General features: G+C 37.4%; 1 protein-coding gene across 3 annotated transcripts in view; it reads right to left on the bottom strand.

Annotated features, from left to right (window-relative positions):
* Window positions 1-21,901, bottom strand: part of TSSC1 (tumor suppressing subtransferable candidate 1) — a 97,999-nt gene that overhangs the window by 11,131 nt on the left and 64,967 nt on the right. For all 3 annotated transcript variants that reach the window (XM_010566716.1, XM_010566715.1, XM_010566717.1), the window contains 3 exons: window positions 10,846-10,982; window positions 6,058-6,225; window positions 4,658-4,825 (listed from right to left, as the gene is read on the bottom strand). In XM_010566716.1, coding sequence (XP_010565018.1) covers window positions 4,658-4,825; window positions 6,058-6,225; window positions 10,846-10,982 — 473 coding nt within the window. The remainder of the gene's footprint in view (window positions 1-4,657; window positions 4,826-6,057; window positions 6,226-10,845; window positions 10,983-21,901) is intronic.

Here is a 21,901-nt window from a genome sequence, read left to right as displayed (position 1 = left end):
CCTGTCCAGCTGAGGAGGGGGGAGTGATAGAATGGCTTTGGTGGGCACCTGGCATCCAGCCAGGGTCAACCCACCACATAAGTATATTCCAATAACTAAAGAAAAGGAATCCTGCTTGGTGAGTAAAGATGGTCACACTAAACTGCAAGAACCTAGTAGGTTTTGTTTATTGTTAGAAATAGCAATGTAGAATTAAAATGACTGCCAGACTAGTTTAATACAACAAAATATAGACTCACTAACATAAGGACTTTGGATGACCAAAGAACAAAGAAAGGATGTAAGACAGTCACCACCTCCCTTTGAAGGAAGACAGTGCTCTGCAGATGTCTAGAAGGGAACTGACAGACACTTTTAGGAGCTTTGGAATCATGGCAAGTTCAGTGTTGCAGAGAGGAAGTCCTTGCAACACCAGAGTGCAAAGCCACTAAAGAGAGGACAAGGAGAAGCCCACCTTAATCAGTTACATTCATAGATGTGGAATGACCCCATGTTTTAAATGTTATGTTCAAACTGATACATTGAAAATCACTCCCTATATTCTTGTCCAGGTGCACGAGCTTTGTCTTGGGGATGAAAGCTAAATGCGCCCCAAATACTCACCTCTTCTGTTCTGTTTTCATTTGTTTTGTACACTTTTTTATACCTCTGGATCAAGGTGCTAGAAATTAAGCTAGGAGTACAGCATTTCATTCCCTATTTCTCAGCTAATTTTTTTCCGTATTTGAATTGTGCATTAAATTACCCAGACTAGGGACTTGACCAGAATACACCATAGCTCTCCTCTGGCCACGTCCCTTTAACTCCTCTCTGCGGACAGCTCAATCCTTTTTAGACTACCTACTTTCGACAGAGGCTTTGGGCTTCCCAGACAGAAAGCACTGATGCTTTTCCTTATTCAGTGCAAGAAAACAAATGCAGTTGGCATATTTCTCCTAGACACATTTCACAAAGGCAATGCATGCACAGCTAGCATGTTTTGGAACAAACAAAAGCCACTGTTAGTGAGAAGAGATAAACTCGAGAATATGGCTGATGGCAAAACAAAATTCTAAAGGGAAGGATCAGAAGTCTCCAAAGATGATTCAGAAGGCACTAAAGGTCCCTGATCTGCAAATAGTCAGGGGCTAGAAGCATACCCAGGGGAGGTATCATCTCCTTTTCCTGTTTTTATAATCTTTCCTCTTGGCCACTATCAAGAGACATGATGTACAGGCTAGGGAGACCTTTGATATGAAACAGGGAGGCTGCTCTTAATGTTTTTATGACTGATGAGAGAAACAACAACAATAGCAGTTTAAAAGTAGGGAAGAGACCGCAAACTAGTTGCTCTGATCTGAATCAGCAGTTAAGAGGAACTAAAGGTCACTCGATTGCAACAAGTGACAGATCCTCATGCAATAGTTCTAGTTTTATTGCTTATGTAAGCGTGTTCTGGTCTCCAAGATGGGAGCACATAGAGTTCCAAGATGTCAAAGACATACATGGACAACCACCCAGAGGAGAAACCTCAAAGAATAATTCCTTAGTAACAATAGAACAGCAACTTTTGGATTGTTGTCTATTCATTATTCAGTGAACCTGTACTCTTTTCTTAAAAAGGAAAAAGTTACCTCCAAATAGTTATTTTGCAGTTGCAAACCTTAAAAAGTAGGCAGTTACTACAGAAAATCTGTGAAGAATAAACGAGTGGGTAGATTCATGCATTGTTCTACATGGCTGAACAATGAAGTGTTAAACTGACATATTACTTGCTTCTGTCTCTAGCCAAGCAATACGATAAAAATTAGAAAGTTTACTACAAAATATATTAAAAATTAACATGAGCCTTAAAGATCTCAGAAGTCTTAGCTGTGCACATTGGTATTACAATTCAACGTTTTTAAAATATGGGGATATTTGCTAAGCAGAAAAAAAAAAACCAAAACAAACTTTGAAGATACAACTGGTACATACTCTTCATTTTTATATTTAATCCAATAAATATTTTTACAAGTTACTTTATTCAGAACATGAAAAATAGGTAGCCCCTGAGGAAAGAGCCTTTTTTCTTCTTTCCACTCGATATTTCAACCTTCTTTTCAGATACATTTGGTCACTCAGTCTGAAGGTGACTGGCTGGAGATACTAGTTGTACAGACACCTGCTCTTCCTGGTGTATTTCAAGGTACACCCAGAAAGGACATTTTCTTTTTCAAGATTTGTGTGCTAATTAATAGCAAATCAGATGCCCTCCAAAACAGGATAAAATTGAACCCCATGAGACTATAACACTGTCTTGAAAGTCTAGAACACACCCAAGCAAAAAACCAAAACACACACCCCCCACACCACACCAAACCGTACAATAAAAACCTGTTTTACACAAGAGACAGTACCCACAGAATGGTGGAACAGACTCTTCAAAGAGGTCTCCAGGAGGGAAACGAGTACTAAAGGCTAAATATTTGGCACTAGTGGTTGACTAACAAGAAGTATTCCCAACAGCTGTTATGCCCTGCTTCATTAGTGTGCTCAGAACTAAACAGACATTCAGCTGGCAACAGCTCAAGGCTGGTGAGCACCTTGCAAACATCCTTCCAGCTCAACTCAGAACAAGGAGGGGGGACAAAAAACCCCCACAAAACAAGACTCTTACAGTACCAATTAAATGTTACAAAAGCTAATGCGATTTCCCAGGTTTTATAGAGAACAGATTAGCAGCTGAAAAACATGTATTTAAAAGGCAAATGCAGTACTGGTACTCTTGTAGCTTCCGGAAACAGGCAAGGGCTCTACATCATTACTATACAAGTCAGTCATGATGTGGTTTACATCCATCCCATAGCCAAAGGAAAAGATGCATTATATTTGTTGTATTGCTTTGCATATTCTTGGTTTCAAAAATTCCTATTCTAGAAACAATCACTTGTGTTTTAATAAGGCAACCTACACGGTCTACAATCAACAGAAATTCAGAACTCCAGATACCCTACTATACAACATCTGTCAGAACACTATTTACTTGTGATTTTGTTTATATTAACACATTTCCACCACATTTAAAAAAAAAAAAAAGTATCTTTCTCACTTCCATTAACGCTATTTATCTTCCATCCAGAACAGAATAAATTGCAATCCCCAGCCAAATGTAAGGAACCAAAAGGTACATCATATTTAAAATGCTGTAGTTTAGTTATGTTCTAGAAAGTATGTACTGTTGATGTGAGCAAATTTCTAGGTACTTAATTTGATACACCTTGATTTTCCAGGCACTTACATCACCTATTGCCTCCAGAGGCATCTTGTACATTTAAAATGAACCATTTCTATATATGGGATAGCTTCCTTATTTAAGATTTAAAAAAAATGGTTTCCAAGTCCTTTATGTGAAGCCAAAATGTCAAAACTATTCGGAGCAAAACTACATCATTATTCATAAAATAAAGGTGCAAGAGCAACCTTAAAAATGCAACTAGAGAAGTAACCTAAACTTTATTTAAAATTTTAACTGAAACTTCTAGCAAACAGAGCTGAGCAACCGGGGGATCTTTTTTGTAATTTCCTTGTTCCTCATCCCATCTGACTATTCTTCATTTAAAAAGACAGTTCAGGAGGTAATCTGCCTATTTCATTGCAGACAGCTTTGCATATTAAAATAAATTAACAGAAGTAACAAAACAACTGCTCAGTACAGACATGAGGAACATAGATATCGACAGTTGAAAAGAATAGAAAAATATAGACTAAAGCCTGTTGGTCTCAAAATATTTTACATGAGTTTCAGTATCATTATCTTCACTTTGTAAAGAAAGTTTGCTGAAGATCACCATGTAAGCTAGTCACAAAATTAGAAAGCCTCAGCCCACACTAGATCTACAGAACTCCCTATATAGATTTATATATTCATAAAGAAGTACAGAGCGCAAAACAAGCATCATATATTGCACAATGAAAAAGTTGAAAGCAGACAAAAATGGAGGATAAAGAAATTATTATTTCAGCATTTCAGTTAACAATTTACTAAAAACCCCATCTCTCCAAAATTCACATGCAAAATACGTGATTTCTCACACACCCAAGCGGATGCTGTTTAGAAATGCTTGCAATAACATGCATTTTTCTCTACCAAGACTGTCAAAAAAACCCAAACTTCTGTTTTGCTTAAAGTAAGGTCTGATGAGTTACTGGTTTCTAGAGCAGTCAGCAATATTAAGAGTGAAATGTACAAAAAAGTTAATGTATTTATACTTCTTTTTTCTGCCTGTGCAGAAGCTCACCATTAGACTGGTAATATTTCCTAAAGGTTAGAACACATACACAGAATAAATGCAAAAAGCAGATTTTTCAACGCTCACTTAACCCAGATTATTGTATGTGCTTGACTTGATCCAGAGCTCCCTTAAAGTGAATCTTTTCACTGATCCAGTGGACTTTAGGACTGGTCGTTGGCATCACCATCCCCTTCCTACCAGTGAACATATTATGACCGCGCCAATCAGATTTAAATTGTGTATTGCACCCAAGACTGAGTAAAAGAAGAACGAAGTAGGAATTAGAACTACTTACCAGAAAGGCCGGTATACAAAAATCCTAGTCAGCAAAAAAATAGCATGTTAACCATTACATTGAAAAGACCAACTATAAGCATCTGCATAAAACTCAGGAAACTTCATACTTCTCTTCTTGATGCTGGTCCTCTTGGTCACTTAGTTCGTCATCATCTACCATATGCCCAAATGGTTCAGAAGAAATTGATACCATATTAGACAGAATAACTCTGCTGTCACTGCTTCCTGTAAGGATCAGCTGATCATGAGAATGATTGTATCTGACATTCCAGACCCTAAAAAATGAAATCAGAAAGAACAAAAGGCTATTCTTGGCAGGTACTGCATCAATGTTAAAGGATTTTTTTTTTCTAAAAACAGCACTAAAAACTGATCTGTGACTTAAATATTGTAAGTATGCATAGAAGTGATGTGCCTCACTCCAAAGACTGCCATCTTCATATGGCTTTTAAGCTTCCACATGATCTGTTTTCTGAGGTGTCTTTAAAACTCAACAAATAAGTTTAAAAAAAAACCCCAAAAACAAAGAACAAAACACACTATTCAGTGGTATCATTCCTTGAGGGTACATGCCAATTCATTGTTTAGTAAGTCAGATAAATATTTAAGTTCTAAATATAAAAATTTGCCCAGAGCAAAATATGGATTAGAAATACCCTGTTAAACAAAATCTCACAACATTCTTACAGTAAAGTTTAAAATAGACTCTAAAACAAAAGTAGGATTATATTTCTCTTCAATTTTAACATTTTACATATCAAGTTAATACCAAATGTCTTATGGTTCTTGTTTTATTCTTTTTCTTTTAATCTTCTGGAAAAAAGTATGAATGCTGCTTCTGTTAATTCACATCTTCATTCCCCTCAAAGTAGCTTCAGGGTCCAGATTTATTTTCCAAGAATTACTCCAACCCAAATTTTGTAAAATATGAGCTGCTCATCTTTTCTTAACCACTGAAGTCTGCAAACATCAGACAAGATTCTCTCCTTGCTCCAACTACAGGCCAGAGCAGTAGATACAGGCTCTAAATATTATCTCAGAGAATAAAATGACTCTTGCATATTCTGGCTTAAGGGCTGTGAAGAGCATGAAAAGAAGTGTGGCTGAATTATTGAGCATTTCAACCATTCCACAACAGAAGGATAGATGGCAGCTGATTTTCTGCACATCAGGTGCAACAGATCAGGCTCAATTTGAGCAGGCACACCTGTGTCCCAGCTGGCCCCTACAAGCCAAGTTCCGTGCTGTGCTTCTCAAAGGTGTACCCTATCTCCCAACAATGTTAACGACAGTTTCTTGCCAATTAGACTAACGTTGTCTAAACTCTTAATTTACAATCACACAAGGAACATTCACACATTGAAACCCTTCCTCTGTGCGGAAAAATGATTATTCACAATAGCACAAACATAGTTAGTTTGCATTGTTCCTAAACAGTAAAATAATTAGCTGAATAAATTACATAAGCCATCCACCCACAAATCAGCATGCAGATAATTTGTTCTACCAGTGGGAATGCTCCTCTAGTGTCTTCACTGGTTCAGTGACATTTCTTGTGTCCCAGAATTTCACCTTGCAGTCATCTCCACAGCTAGCCAGGTAGTACTGTTTATTGGGATTAAAGTCTAGGTCTCGTACCAGCTGTCCGTGTGCATTTTCTATGCAATATATCTGTCTGTAAAACACATTAAAAAAATTAAATGGTCTATAAAAAGCTAACTGCACTCCACTGACAGGAATCTGTTTCCCTGGAAACTTGCATAATCCCCTTAGCACCCGCAGACCTAGAGTTCCCACCGCTGGTACATAGTTTAGGGAAATCCCAGCTGTTAACAACAGTGACTTGTATAGATTTCTCAGCTTGCATTGAAGCTTTGCTCTTTCCTTCTTTGCATTAGGATCGTCTGGAGCTAAAAGGAAACAGTTGTTCCAGATGATTCTAGCACAGCTCTCTTGACAACTGTTATGAAATCTCTGCTACTAAACCACAATATTTTCAGATAAGAGCTTCTTCACCCCTAAGTAATTATATTAATTCTGTATTTATGACATCTAGTTCTCCCTACATGAAAAGCTGAGATGCAAGGGATGCAACACATATGAACAACAGCTTTTCATTATTGCACTATTTTGAACTTAACCTTTTTGAGCTCTGGCATTTATCATTAATTTACCTGTGGCCCTTAAACTACTCAAGCCATGTGCATACTCATCCATCTGGACCGCTTCAGAAAACATTTGTAGTACTGCTAACAACCTAGCATCCTTATTCAAAATATCATGTTCCACCAGTTTCTCTCCCTACCTTGCCTCTTAAACTTGGGTTTTGTTTTGTTTCCACTATTGCATTACCAGTTTTCTCAAAGCCACCATCTACCAAAGCTTTGCTTAGATTTGACAGTCTCCTACAACCTTCACCAGAACTTGTCAACACTTTGTAAACTTTTTTCTTTCTTAAAATGAAAGATGTTTCTCTTCAGAAAACATAGACTGACCAAAACTTTGTATTTCTTGCGCTGTACATATGGTCTCCTGTCAAGACCAGACAGAGAAGTCTCTTGCTGTTAATACCTAACTACTAATACAAAGGAAAGTAGCTCCATAAGGAGAGATTCAAAGTATAGCAGGCCTATACTAAGCCCTATCCTGAGAGCTATGGCAGTCACTCGGGATAGAAGATATTACCTAGATATCCAAGGTCAATACTCTTCTCAATTTCAGAGATTAAGGATATCACTGAGGTATGCCTTTCTACCAGATATTCTAGGAGCTGAATTCAACATTTCCTCTTAATTTCTTGAAACATTTTTATGGGAAAATTTTTAAATCTCAAACATGCTTGCAGCAATAGAACACTTTTCCTCCTTTATTGCACCTTTCACTTCTTTCTTGCACTTCTTGCATTGCTCATGGAAATGTGTGTAAAGGCTCAAAAAGAAATACCACTGTCCACTGTATATTCAGCAGTGCCTACCATGAAAGTCTTTATCCCAACTTAACTATCATTCTGACCACTCGATCCCTTTCCATCCTGTGGTGGGTTGACGCTGGCTGGATGCCAGGTGCCCACCAAAGCCATTCTATCACTCCCCCCTCCTCAGCTGGACAGGGGAGAGAAAATATAACAAAGGGCTCGTGGGTCTAGATAAGGAAAGGAGAGATCACTCACCCATTACTATCATGGCCAAAACAGACTCAGCTTGGGGAAAATTAACTCAATTTATTACCAATCAACCAGAGTAGGGTAATGAGAAATAAAACCAAATCTCAAAACACCTTCCCTCCAGCCCTCCCTCCTCCCCAGCTCAAATCCACTCCCAGATTCTCTACCTAGGCCCCCGCCCCCCCAGTGGCACAGAGGGATGGGGAATGGGGTTTACGGTCAGTTCATCACACGTTATTTCTGCTGCTCCTTCCTCCTCAGGGGGAGGACTCATCACACGTTATTTCTGCTGCTCCTTCCTCCTCAGGGGGAGGACTCATCACACTCTTCCCCTGCTGCAGCGTGGTGTCCCTCCCACGGGAGACAGTCCTCCATGAACTTCTCCAACGTGGGTCCTTCCCACGGGCTGCAGTTCTTCACGAACTGCTCCAGTGAGGGTCCCTTGCCCGGGCTGCAGTCCTTCAGGCACAGACTGCTCCAGTGTGGGTCCCTCGCGGGGTCACCAGTCCTGCCAGAAAACCTGCTCCAGCGTGGGCTCCTCTCTCCACAGATCTGCCAGTCCTGCCAGGAGCCTGCTCCAGCGCGGGCTTCCCGTGGGTTCACAGACTCCTTTGGGCATCCCCCTGCTCCGGCATGCGGTCCTCCCCGGGCTGCAAGTGGAGATCTGCTCCCCCGTGGACCTCCCTGGGCTGCAGGGGGACAGCCTGCCTCACCATGGTCTTCCCCATGGGCTGCAGGGGAATGTCTGCTCCAGTGCCTGGAGCACTTCATCCTCCTCCTTCTGCACTGACCTGGGGGTCTGCAGGGCTGTTTCTCTCACATATTCTCACTCCTCTCTCTGGCTGCTGTTTCTGTGTCTGTCCTGCAACTTTTTTTCCTTCTTAAAAATGTTTTCATAGAGGCACTACCACTATTGCTGATGGGCTCGGCCTTGGCCGGCGGTGGGTCCGTCTTGGAGCCGGCTGGCATTGGCTCTGTCAGACATGGGGGAAGCTTCCACCAGCTTCTCACAGAAGCCACCCGTGTAACCCTCCCACTACCAAAACCTTGCCACACAAAGCCAATACACTTCCCAAACATGAATATTCTTTTCTTTCACTCTATCATGCTACCTACGACAATAATACCTACACTGAATTTCCCACTCACATCATGAATTAAGGCCAGACCACATGAACTTTTTCTCCAGCTACTGGCTCCACCTTCTCATATTCTTTTTTCATATTTTTTAGAATATGTTCTTGGAGTCTGAATTTTCCTGATACAATTCTCTCTTTAAATCCATTCAGCCTAGTGTCTGTCTCCTCTGCTTCACAAGCTTTTCTCTGATTAAGACTGCTAGTCTAGGATTAAGACCAGTCTAGTCTAGGAGTCTTCCCACCAACATCTTTTTTTCCTCCCCTTCTTTGTTTGCTATGTCCAAAATAATATACTCCCTCTATCTTACAGCTATCATAATCGCACTATGTGGAAGTGGCTATTTCTAGCTACTTCTTTAGTATCTCTCCTCTCTTATTCTTTGCCAGTATAGCAGTTTTCTGTCCTTGATTCCCTACCCCTCCTCATTTTTTGCTTCTTATACTGCCACATTTTATACTGCCCTGACTTTAAACTCCTACTTCTAGCCTAACTAGTCATTATCAAATATTCACATCATTCTAGACATATTACAGTGTAATTGCAGATGAGACTTAGTCTTGCACATATTTTTCAAGTACACTGCAAACAGCTCTTTGGCATAGCCTAGTACTCGTAAATTGGTTCAAGGACTATCTAACCTGAGCTTCACTTAAAGTAATTAGAATTGTGGGGTTTGCTTTTGTTGACCAAGCTACGCTTTCATTGAGAATCTTGTTAATGTCTATCTGGACTATCTATCTTTCATAAAAGTTACTCAGAGTATTCACTTAATGCAAGATAGAGATGCTTTTTCTAATGAGACAGAGCATGTAGCAGACTTCACAACATTTAACATTTTCTGCTTAGAAACACAGGCTTTAATCTTAAGGTCTGCATGCTATATATTAAAAATAGGATGATTACAAAAACATCACAAAAAGGCAACTTAAAAACCCACCCTTTCTCCTTTGACCTTTCTTTCCTCTCTTGTACACTTCATTTAAGAGTCTTCATAAATGAAAGCATACACATATATATACGAAGTTAGATTTCTATATATCCTTTTACAAGGCAAAGAACAGGACTTCCAAACCTGATGACAAATGTACAGGAAGTGACTTTTAATTACTATATTTGTATTTTTAGCTTTTGTTCCTTAAATTAAATAAACCTTTTCAGCAAAAACACCCAGGGCTGGCAAACACGGGGATTTATTGCTACACCCCTGAGCTGGCAGGAACCATAGAACTAAATTTAAAGTCATCCCCCTTTAAGGCAACAAAAGTTATTACAAGACATCAGTCTTCTCGGTTTAGTGATAAATTACTATGTGCTAAGGGGATAAAGCGTATCTTAAAAAAGCTTGCACAGGCTTTAGTAGTCATGGCAACAGATGTGCACAACATTACTCCTTTGCTTATCAAAATCACAGCTGAGCAGGGGGGAAAACACCTTATTAGGTATATTCAAAGCTTTAATTGATTTGGCTATGATTTTGATAGATTCAGTAGTTTCATATAATCACCATGCTACAATCTTTAATATAATATAGTATAGCATACTATTTGTTAAAATCAGAAAAGTGAAGAGTGAACTTAACCTGTGAGCTACCTTCAGAGATTAAAGTTACCGTTAAATAGTATGCTATGAAGACAGTTCATAGCTTAGTCAGGACTGCTGTTAAAACACTTTCAGGTTGAATTACAGAACAGCTTCATTCAGGTAATGCCTATATATTGAGCAAATCATCTTGAGACTAGTACATAGTTCAGTAAAACTCAACATACAAGTTAGAATTAAAGCTGAGGGGGGAAACCCAGAGAAAACCCTTTACTAAATTGTAAATATATCAGCTATGCAAGCCCAACCATTCCTTTTATAAATGATAGCTTTGCCACATTTCTAATATTAAAAAAAAAACAAACAAACAACCAAAACGTTAGGAGCAATGAAAAAATCTATTTTCAAAGGAGACTGTATTTTCTAGAGAACAAGACTGCAATTTCTCATTACCTCATGCTTCGTGTATCCCATCCTCGAACAGTGGTATCATTGGCTGTTGCAATCTGTGTACAATTATGGTGTGGACTCCATCTTCCAGAAGTAAATTTTAATTGTCCTTTCCCTTCCAAGGCTGTAGAACTAGAGAGCTAAAATAATGAAACAAAGCTGGCAATGTTTCTAAATGTAACGCTAAAATGAAATTAGTTCCACTGAAGACAAAAACTGCACAATAGCCTATTGTTCCAAGTGTAACAGACTATCAAAATCCTAGGATAAAAAATGGAAAAAATTAAAAGCTAGGGCTGATTTTGTATCTCACAAAGTAATTTTTACAAAGGCTTATACAGTGTAATGTATCCAGAAATATAAGAAGTACTGTACTACTTTATAAACTAAAATAAGCAACCTCGGATCATTTGTTGAAACAGTAGATAGACAATATGGGCACATTGCACAAATCTGTAGCTGCCTCAGACAAACACACACATGCATGTAGTTTCATGAACAGTCTTACAAGACTGTTTTTCCATGTCAAAATGTCAAATTTTATCTGTAGGAACAGTGTCAAAGACTCTTCAATAAACATATAGCAGCTTTCAAAGATAAAAAAATCAAGGCCCAGGTGCCCACGTCATCACATACACGCCTATTAAAATAACAGTGAGTACTAGATCACAAATCTACAATCTGTGAGAATTAAAGGTTTCAGTTCCAAAACCAGGCTTGCATGTCATTGAGCAGACAGCTCTCCATCTCTACAGTTAATGAAAAGGTACAAAGCCATCAACTTTCTCTTTGAAGTTGTACAGCAAGTTATCCTCCAATTCCATGTGAATGCGGGGAAAAATGAAGCTGCAAACACTGCAAATTACTTTGACTTCTAATCACGTACTGAAAATGATTGTTTAATATCTAAAAGGGGGTGGGGAGAAAAACCAAAATACTTGCATTTTAATCAGATATAAAATTTATACAAATTTCCAGAGGCTAGGCAGACAGCAGACTTATTTGGTTACCTTTCACATGATGTTCATATTTCAAAATGTTTCATTAAGTATTTCACAAAAGCAGATTACTGTGCTGGATCTTGTTGGATCACTTTTCTCCTTTACCTAAATCCTAACACATCATAAATATTCTATTACATAGAAGTTTTCTCAGCACAAATATTACACTTTGATGGATGAAAAAGGCTAAAACATACATACTGCTTACATTAACTTTAACTGATGTCAACAGAAAAATACGCTGGCAATACAAGACTGCTTAAATCTATTTGTATATGGTACCAATGTCCATTTCTGTATATTGCTAACTTTTTACTATTACAGTTTTACCCAGAAGATCATATTTATTTAGCATTCAGATTAACAATCTAGAAATCACAACTCTTCTATCACTGAAGTCTATGCTACCTAAGATGTGTTGTCTTCCAAACATTTTGCAGTTGGTTTTGGTTTGGGTTTTTTTTTTTGTTTGTTTGTTTGGTTTTTTTAAGAATGTAGAATTCCCAGCATGCAGGATCATATATCGCTCCTGTGTTCATAAGTGATATAATGCTGTGGTCAAATCTACTCCTCTAGCACCATTCCTCTTTAAGTACAAATACTGTCTGAAAGCCTTTCTACCACTTGCAGATTATTAATATAAAGAAAAATACTGCACAAGACACCAGACGTGGGATAATAAAGTGCACTGTTTATTTTTTGACACATACTAGATTCCAGGCACAAGAGATTATGCAGAGTTAGAGTGGGTCATTTAAAAAATTAAACTAATTTTCTTTAGTAAGCACTCTTGGCCACACAAAGCTCAGACTGGGGGAGAGGAGGGAAGCAAATGTTAAAGTGAGATAGTACCAACAAAAAGAGCATCTTTCATCAGGTATTTCCAAAATCTGTTTTTGAGACAGAAAGCATCACATATCCAAAATATGACTTGGGCAGAAGGTCTTTGTCAGCAGTAGACAATACTTTCTCCAGCATTCCAGACATATTTTATTTTTTTAAAGTCTCCATTTCAACTTTTATCATGTAAACTATTATCAAAAGATGAAATTTTTTTTCTTTTCAGCCAGAAGTTTAGGGGTGAAGCCAGCACACGCATCCTGCACTATTTCTTAACAACATATATGAAAAAAAAAATCACATACATGTTAGATTGGTCATCCTTGCTTTTCCAAGCAATTCTTAAGCACTTGCAGAAATTAAATTACATCTTTCCTCCTATGGATGTCCAACTATGAATACAGCCAAGTTCCCAATCAACTCATAGTAAACTTGTGTTAATAAAATGAAATCCCAGAAGTTACTGAGTAAGCTGTTGTTCAATGTTCTTCTGCATGTCTTCTATGAGCTGGAAAGGAACTACATGATTCAAATGACAGCTAAGAGGTAAGGGGAGGAAATTTTCATACATAAGAAGGAATCCTTATGTAGCAGAAGGAAGTCTGCAAGTCTCCTTCTTGGAAATCCAAGAAATGAGCTTGAAGGAAACAAAGCTAGGAGTTTGGAATCACAAATGCATGTTCAAAAAAACCTTAGCTTTAGTTTTAATTCATAACTAAATATACAGACAGGTAAGCAAGCTTTCTTTTTATCTTGAACTCTTCCCTCCACTTCTTTAAAGGCAGAAAAGTTGCCTACAGAAGGAAAGGAAAACATGACAAAGGTATATTTTAGGCATTAATCTCACATGATGATTTGGATTTGTGCTGCCCAGAAGATGAAGACATGCAGCTCCGAGAGCCTCACCGGATACTGAAGGACAACAATTCATCATAATATTTTATAAACACAAAATGTGACTTACAGTAAGGGAAAAAAAAAAAAAAAAAAAGGAAGCGAGTAAGATCAGATGTCTACTTTTAGATAACAGAATTAGCTATTGTTCTTGCATTGTGCAAGAACCACACATTGACTTTAGAAAAAAGTCTGGACAAAATGAAATCTCAAACCGTGTAAAATGGTTATCAGAATATAGATGGATTTAATACTGTTTATAAGCGCTTAAGTGGATCAGTCCCTAAAGCTGGTAACATTAAGAACAATAATAAAAGGGCAGTACGGTATTATACTACAATTACATGAGAGCAATGATTTGAAATAAAAATGGACAGTTCTGAAAAAAATTAAGCAACATAACATGATCAGAATAGAACTGTATATATTATCCTCAGTGAGGGAAGGGGTTTTACAAAAGCAAAGTATCTGGATCTGAAAAAGTCTATCCTAGCTTTGAAGGACTGACTTCCGTGTATTCAAATAAAAATAAGTTGTAGTAATTGACGTTTTAATCAAACATCAGTAAGGACTGAGATGCCTTTTTTTCTGCTTCAAATTTTCATCTCATAAGCACTGATTTGGAAAGAGGAAAGGATAAGCAGTATCCTTAAAAAAAAACAAACCGCAATATATATTAACCTCTAGAGGGCACAGAAATTATCTAGAAAAACCACAAGCAGCATGGAGACAGTGAACCAATTGTTCATGCTCTCTTCCAAAAAAAGACCTATGGGCCATTGAATGAAGCCTGTATAAGTCAGATTCAACAGTAAACAAAAGAAAGTGGTTCTCCACCCAATGGACTCCTTGACAAAAGACACTTGAATGCATAAAGCTTACTTATGTCCAAGAATAGAACAGGAAAGTACTTGGAAGAAAGATCTATTGAGGGTTACACTAAACAGACAAACCTAACCGGCTCAGAAAAATCCTTGGATTGAGAAAAGTAGAAGACTGACTGAGTGTCAAGGGCAAAGTATCCAATACATTTGCTCCACTGAACTTTTCCTTGGAGTCTGCTATGGCCACTGCTTCAGGCAGAATACTGGGGCTGGATGGATTTGGGTATGGACCAGCATAATCATTCTTAGAACTGAGCAGCATGAAGCAGACAAATCGCAGAATTTATCAACTTCTCTTCTAAGGGTGGCTGAGAGGGCTGTACTTTTCTCCTCTAACAACATGTGAAAAACAACGCTAGAGGACCAGTTCTAAAGTTCTGTAAACTTCTGGATGAAATGGTAACCGGAAACATGTAAGCTCTGTTCCCTTACTACACTATCTTCATCTAATAAATAAGTTTTTATATGCAGAAATTGGCTTTAGTTTGGTTTTTTGTTTTGTTTTGTTAATGTATGAACTAATTCTAAGGTAGAATGACTAAAAATTAGTAATTGTCTCATGCATTTGGGAGGTCAGTTGTTTCCCTCAAACAGACTGTCCTGGTTTCAGCTGGGATAGTTAATTGTCTTCCTAGTAGCTGGTACAGTGCTATGTTTTGAGTTCAGTATGCGAAGAATGTTGATAACACTGATGTTTTCAGTTGTTGCTCAGTAGTGTTTAGACTAAAGTCAAGGATTTTTCAGCTTCTCATGCCCAGCCAGCAAGAAGGCTGGAGGGGCACAAGAAGTTGGCACAGGACACAGCCAGGGCAGCTGACCCAAACTGGCCAACGGGGTATTCCATACCATGGGACGTCCCATCTAGTACAGGAACTGGTGGGAGTGGGGGTGGGGAATCACCGCTTGGGGACTGGCTGGGTGTCGATCGGCGGGTGGTGAGCAATTGCCCTGCGCATCATTTGTACATTCCAATCCTTTTATTATTACTGTTGTAATTTTATTAGTGTTATCATTATCATTATTAGTTTCTTCTTTTCTGTTCTATTAAACTGTTCTTACCTCAACCCACGAGTTTTACTTCTTTTCCCGATTTTTTTCTCCCCCATCCCACTGGATGGGGGGGAATGAGTGAGCGACTGTGTGGTGCTTAGTTGCTGGCTGGGGTTAAACCACAACACAGACTTTGACACCAACCGTTAGAAAACATCTCCCAAGAGCAAAATATGTAGAAAACGGAGAATGTTCTAGTGCTCTAATTTGATTAATTTAGAAATTCTTATAACATCTTTCTAGATAACAAAAGTAGTACAAAATTAAAGTAAACACTACATTTCCTAGTACGTATAAATGGTTACCAGCGACACTTAAGCGATATTTTTACTACAAAATACAGGCTAGCATAAAAGTGTTAAAAATATGAAGATCTCTGTTAATTAAAATCAATCCACTTGGTAGATATTAGTAAACAGACTAGTTTCTTATTTCAGAATTTTCTCATTTGAAAAAATGGGATTATCAGTCATTATATAGGGAGAGCCAAAGATGCAAATTTCTATGTAAAGGCTTAGCAACTGCAGCAATCTACTAAATACTTATCAATACATTGATGTCCTGCATTTTCTTTAAGGAAATGACTTTGGCTTAGTTTCTTGATAAAAATGGCCATTACAATTTGAAGTATGTAAAATATATTGTTGGGGTTTTTTTTAACACTTAGAAATTATTTGAAAGATAAAAAACCAGAAATGTTTTACTTGATAAATGAGAAAACATGCCTTTTGACTCCTGAATGCCTTTTTAAAAAAAATATTTAATAACTTCAGTTTTCTTACCCTTACAGCAGCAGCTGTTTTAAACAGAATAAATAAAAACAAACAAACAAAAACAAACACAAAAGAGTGAACCCTAAGAAACTCTCACCTCTTACCCAAGAAGTTGTAAGACTAAAAATCTGATGGATGTTCAAGTGCATTCTAAATAAGACCACTAAGTCATTATTCCACTTATGAAATATTCATAGGCTTACGCAGCACATGCTTATTTGATCTTGACTGCCTTCTAGTGAAGACAGGCTAGGGAAGACATCATAAACAATTAAGTCCATAAATATTTAGAATTTCTAAAGAGTATCAACTGGAAGAAGTTAACTCATGGTAGTGATTATTAAATTCATTCAGACAAATCACACACATTATTTTTTTGGTTTTTAAGCATACCCTCATCAACTGGAAATGGGCCACAATTCTGTTCATGCTAGAGGTTGTGTGGAGACATCAAGACAGCCTCAAGGAGATGTCCTTTTAATAACCACAGTAACAAAGCCATTGAAAGACTATTTTGAGATCCACATTAAGAAGGGATGAGTGTGTTTCTGGCTTCTTATTGACAGAAACAGAAATATTGATGAGGGTTTTAAATTCATCAAGTTCAATTCCTCCCATTGCAGGCAACCATGCCAGGTAGTCCTTTCATAACTGTTCTTGTCTCCTGAACCATCTTACAGTCATTTGCCGTTTCAAATAGCCTCATCATACTGGCAGCTCAGAGTCATTCTCAGAATAGCTAAGTAAGAGAATCGACATATTTTTAAGTACTGAGTTTCTACGTCACAGCAAGAAAAATACTTTTGTTCCTGAAACACAAGTTTTCTGCTTTATACTACAAAAATTAAACTAAACATTAAGTTCATCCTCTGAAATATATTGTTACTCCTATATACTGATGATGCATTCCAAGTTTCTGTCGTCAACAATTTTCATCATTTCACTCCTACTTCTATGCTACTGTTAAGGAGACCATTAAACAAAATTGATCCCAACACCAACTCTTTAAGAACTGGTCTTCTATCCTCTTTCTGATCCAGTAATTAACTTCTCTTTCATTTTTCGTCAGACAGGTTTTTGCCCTCCTTTAATTAATCTATATTTACTCTAGTTGCAGTAATTATGGGGCACTCTACAAAGTTCTCCACTAAAGTCCACAATGTATTTCCTGCCTTGAGGAACAGCAGCCATCTTGACAAGAAAGCATCCCATACTTATTCCTAATGTCCTCTGATATTTGGGTACGTTACTTTTACCCAGACAGAGTGTGAAATCTTCCCCACAGGACCTTCTGTCTTGCCAGGAGTGCCACTGCCAGATATTTTCCGTTGTTTCGAATTAAGATCACCTATACATTAAATGCTACTAAAGAATCCAGAAGGGACAAGACATCTAAAAGGAATCTAATTAATAATTTGCATAAAAATGATCAAAACCACACCTCCACTTCTCCCCTTTCTGAAAACATAAGGCAAACAGAAAAATGTAGATATTTTAACATCTCCATTTCATTCTGTTGCACTCATCTGCCATTCCAAAAATATGGCATTTACCCAAGGAAGAGTTCTAGTGATTTGGTGACATTGGAGCTAACGTCTGTATACAGAAATATTAACTGTCATCTTTTCAGCAGAAGCTATCCAGACTTTGTGGATTGGTTGGGCTTCTCTTGGGTTCAGCTAATGATTATAAATGGCAAAGAATAGCTAATTTAATTGCAAAGGGTAACGATGTAGTGAGCATAAGATTAGTTTCACCCCAGAAGGTAAATGTCCTCAAAACAATAATAAAGGGAGTGATCAAGAGGACAGAAGAAGCTTGTCTTAATGCAAATACACACATATTCCTGTATTATATACCATAATGAAGAAACAAGTTAGCAAAAAACTCTGAAAGGGGTAAAAAAAACCCCAAGCCTACCAAACTGTATAGTAAGTTATGGTTAGTAAATGTTTCCTATGACAGGTTGACCAGATAATTCAGAGAATGAACACACCAGTAATTTTATTACAAAGAAGTGCTGAAAGTATCAGGAACCCTAAAATTCTTCAGGCTAATTCTAATTAAACAATGTGACTTGTAAGTCCCAGGCAGATAGAAGAGATTGCACCCAATAAGACTCTGAAGTTTCGATCAGTGTAGGCAAGCAGAAATTTTGGCCTGTGCAAAATTTTAAAGACATGTATATTTTCAGTTTTTCACCAATACTACACCTGAGTTTTAGATGAACTTTTTCACAAACGCGAAAAGTCCATGAAGAGTAGCATTGGGTTTACCTCTTGCCATTAAAATTAATATTGCCTATAATGCATACCTATCCAAAAAGGAAGCCACTGAAATGTGTTCTTACAGGAAGACCAGGAAGACCAGTACTCACCAGTGCAATGAATACCTCCTTACTTCTATTACCTGATACAGATAGAGTGGACCAGTTCCTACTTTTAGTTAATGACGATAATGTCATTCAACTTAAATACCATCATGTTTTTGACAAAAAGGGAAAAAATTCAAACACACTGACATTATTACCTTAATCCTAGGCTATTGATTTAGTCAGTTAAAATAATGTAAATACACACACAGGTACATGGTTATTTCACTTATAAGTCTAAAGTAACAGGAATATTTTGCAAAGACTTTTCCCCCTCAACAGTCTCTACAAAATATATAAGTTTACTAGCTACTTACTGCTTTGTCTGCTAGAACCAAACAGCATGTTAGCAATAAGACATCAGGTGGCTAAGACTTGCCAAAATGGACAACCTTTTATTCTAATGAACAATAAACACAATGTTTCTTGTAATTTAAATAATCTCCCTGTGCATCTGCATATAAAGCAAATGTGGACTTCCTGACAAGAATTTTCTACATAGCACCAACTGACACCTTGTATAATCAGCTGTAACCTCCAAAGGAACTGTGGATGGTTTCCATGGTATCTCTTCAGAAAACTTTTTTTTTTTTTTTTAAAATACATGCCCCCTTTTTAATGTTGGTGAGAGTTGATTTTTCTTTTTTTTCTGTAGGCTGTCCTATACCTGTTTTCAAGGCCAAAAAGCTCTTTTTCTCAATATCCCAGAAAAATCTATTTTTACACTCTGACCAAAAAGCATTAAAATACAAATCATGTGCTTTTGAGGGTTACAACATATTTTGCATTCAACAATCCCTTATAAACAGGACATATACAGAAAGAAATCACTATTTCACCAACAGCTTATTGGCCTACAAACACTCCTTGTACATGGTGATAATCAAATGGAAAATATATTTATTGCTTACCTGTACCAATGCTATCTGTCTCCTAACCAACCTGTTCTCACAGACTTCTCTCTTGCATTCTAAGTACTATAGCAGCAAAGGATGGGGTAGACTATTAATTTTTTTGGTGTTTTTAGTTGTTTTTTTAAACAGAAAGCCACCTCAGTAATGAAACATTTCTTATTTTTCCTCATTGCTCCCTGTAACTGTCAGTCCTACATAATTTTTTGTAAATATAAAATTGCTACAGAATAAGAGTTGTTTTTCAGCCTTCTACAGATTCTAACAGGGAGTTAATCTCTTAGGAAGCACGTACTCAGAGATTTCAGAAATACACAGCAGTTGATGCTAGGCCTGAAAAGCCTATGATACTGGACTTTAGGTTATCATCATTTTAATTACTGGAACGTCTACGGTAGGCATTTCAAAGAGATGCTCATGCTTTCCTCAGTCTTGTTCAGCTGGACTCTGGTTAACTCAGGAACCCACAGACATGTTTGAGACAAATTTGTTGCAGACAAATATTCAACAGGAATGCACCAGTACCAGTCATCTTAGAAGATAGTCACCTGACTTAAGATTTAGATGCCTGGATATACATTATCTGTGGTGAAGTTTCCATGGACTTTCACTATTAAACTTCACTTTAAAAAGCAGTCACTGACTCAGTGATGCAGCAAATACCATCTAAGAGTAACTCAAAATTGCTGGAGCAGAAGACTGATAATGGTAAACAGTTATTTCCAGGTAAAATTTTAATCACAGGCAATTCTAATTTACAGTCTATTCACATGAGATACTAGATTATTTTATACAGAAATATAGAGAATCAGTCAAATTCTGTATCACGCCTCCTGAAAGCCTGACTGTAAAATATAAATGACACTCCTAACTTCTGCAAACTAAGGTTTTTAACAAAGATTTCAAAATTCTCCTTATCTGAAGATGTCGGTCAAGGGTCGATATATCTACTTTCATAGTGTTAGCTTCATTAGATGAAGCAGGTTTTTTGATGCAAAATTTCACTTCCGGTTTTTCTTGTTTCCTTTTATCAAATATAAGCATATAGCAATGTCACAGGTTAAATCCCACTAGTTTCTTTATCACTTTGCCTTCTGGAGTCCTTATTTTGCCATCAATATTTGATGCAGTACAGGCATATTTTAAAAGTAACAGAATAAAAGATGTTCTAGGAACACTAATTGAAATACTGAAGGGATCTGCAAGCTGAATATCGCTTTGAGGACAGAAATACTGATTTCCAAAATCATGCTGAAATTACATAGTTTGGTGAAGAGCCTAGTCCTCTCCAAAATTATGCAGAACCCAGTTCTAGCAATGGAAGGAAAAGAAAATGGAAATCATGCTTACTTTCACAAGTATTTGTGTGACGGAGTGAGGAGGTTAGTTTTGAGGAAAGGAATAGCAAAGTGAAGACACAACATGCAAAATTTTAGTAAATAAATCCCAAGAAAAATAAAATAAGGAAAAAAAAAAAAGCATTTGGCATTCATTACAAGATTCCCACACATACTTATAGAGAGACTGGTAACACACTAGACAGCATCCCAAGGAAAATCCTATTTCAGAGAGGTTAGGATTAGGAAGAAGTTTGAGATAGTTATGAGAAAGTGGTTCGGACAATGAAAAAACTAATTAACATTAAAAGAACTTTAGCAAGAGAGGACAGAGCTGCCCAAAGAGAGAAAGGAGGAGAAAGGGAAAATGCTAAGTAGTCTAGCAGTCCCAGCACTTCAAAGAGATGTGAAAAGCTATAGCATGGAAGCAGGACCACCCCCAAAAGTAGTTTTTGAAGGTTTGAAGAACACATTCCAAAAAAGTCTGTGCGTTATGGAGACATTAGAAAAGAAATACTGACTAATGTAGGACTAACACAAATCCAGGGGATACAATGCCACAGATAAGCTCCTGAAGGCAAGCCTTCAGAAACTCTCAACATCAATTTGATAAAAACAAACACCACTTTGAAGACAACTTGTAAGGTAACATAACAATGATTGAAGTTCCAGGTGAAAAAAAAGCTGAAGTTTCTTCACCTAGTGAAGGAACCCAAAGGGGCTTGATTATGAACATAAGGGATTAAACTGTATTACACTACACTGATAGCATGCAAAATGTAGCAAAATAGTAACAGCTCAAGACTTCATCTATTTGCACACAGTCAGACACTACAACAGGGAAGAATTTATGGACACAATGTCTTGACTCTTTAAGCAACTGCCAGTTCAAAAATCTGATTCTGCAGCATCCAAGAATAGAAATTAACTCGAAACTGAGGAGTTTGTTCAAGAAGTGACAACAGATCAACTGAATAATAATGTCCTTGACATAATCA

This window comes from Haliaeetus leucocephalus, unplaced genomic scaffold, assembly GCF_000737465.1.
Source record: "Haliaeetus leucocephalus isolate CR32 unplaced genomic scaffold, Haliaeetus_leucocephalus-4.0 Scaffold217, whole genome shotgun sequence".
NCBI lineage: Eukaryota > Metazoa > Chordata > Aves > Accipitriformes > Accipitridae > Haliaeetus > Haliaeetus leucocephalus.
The sequence above is the reverse complement of the archived record's forward strand: the minus strand, read 5'-3'. Positions and strand labels throughout refer to the sequence as shown.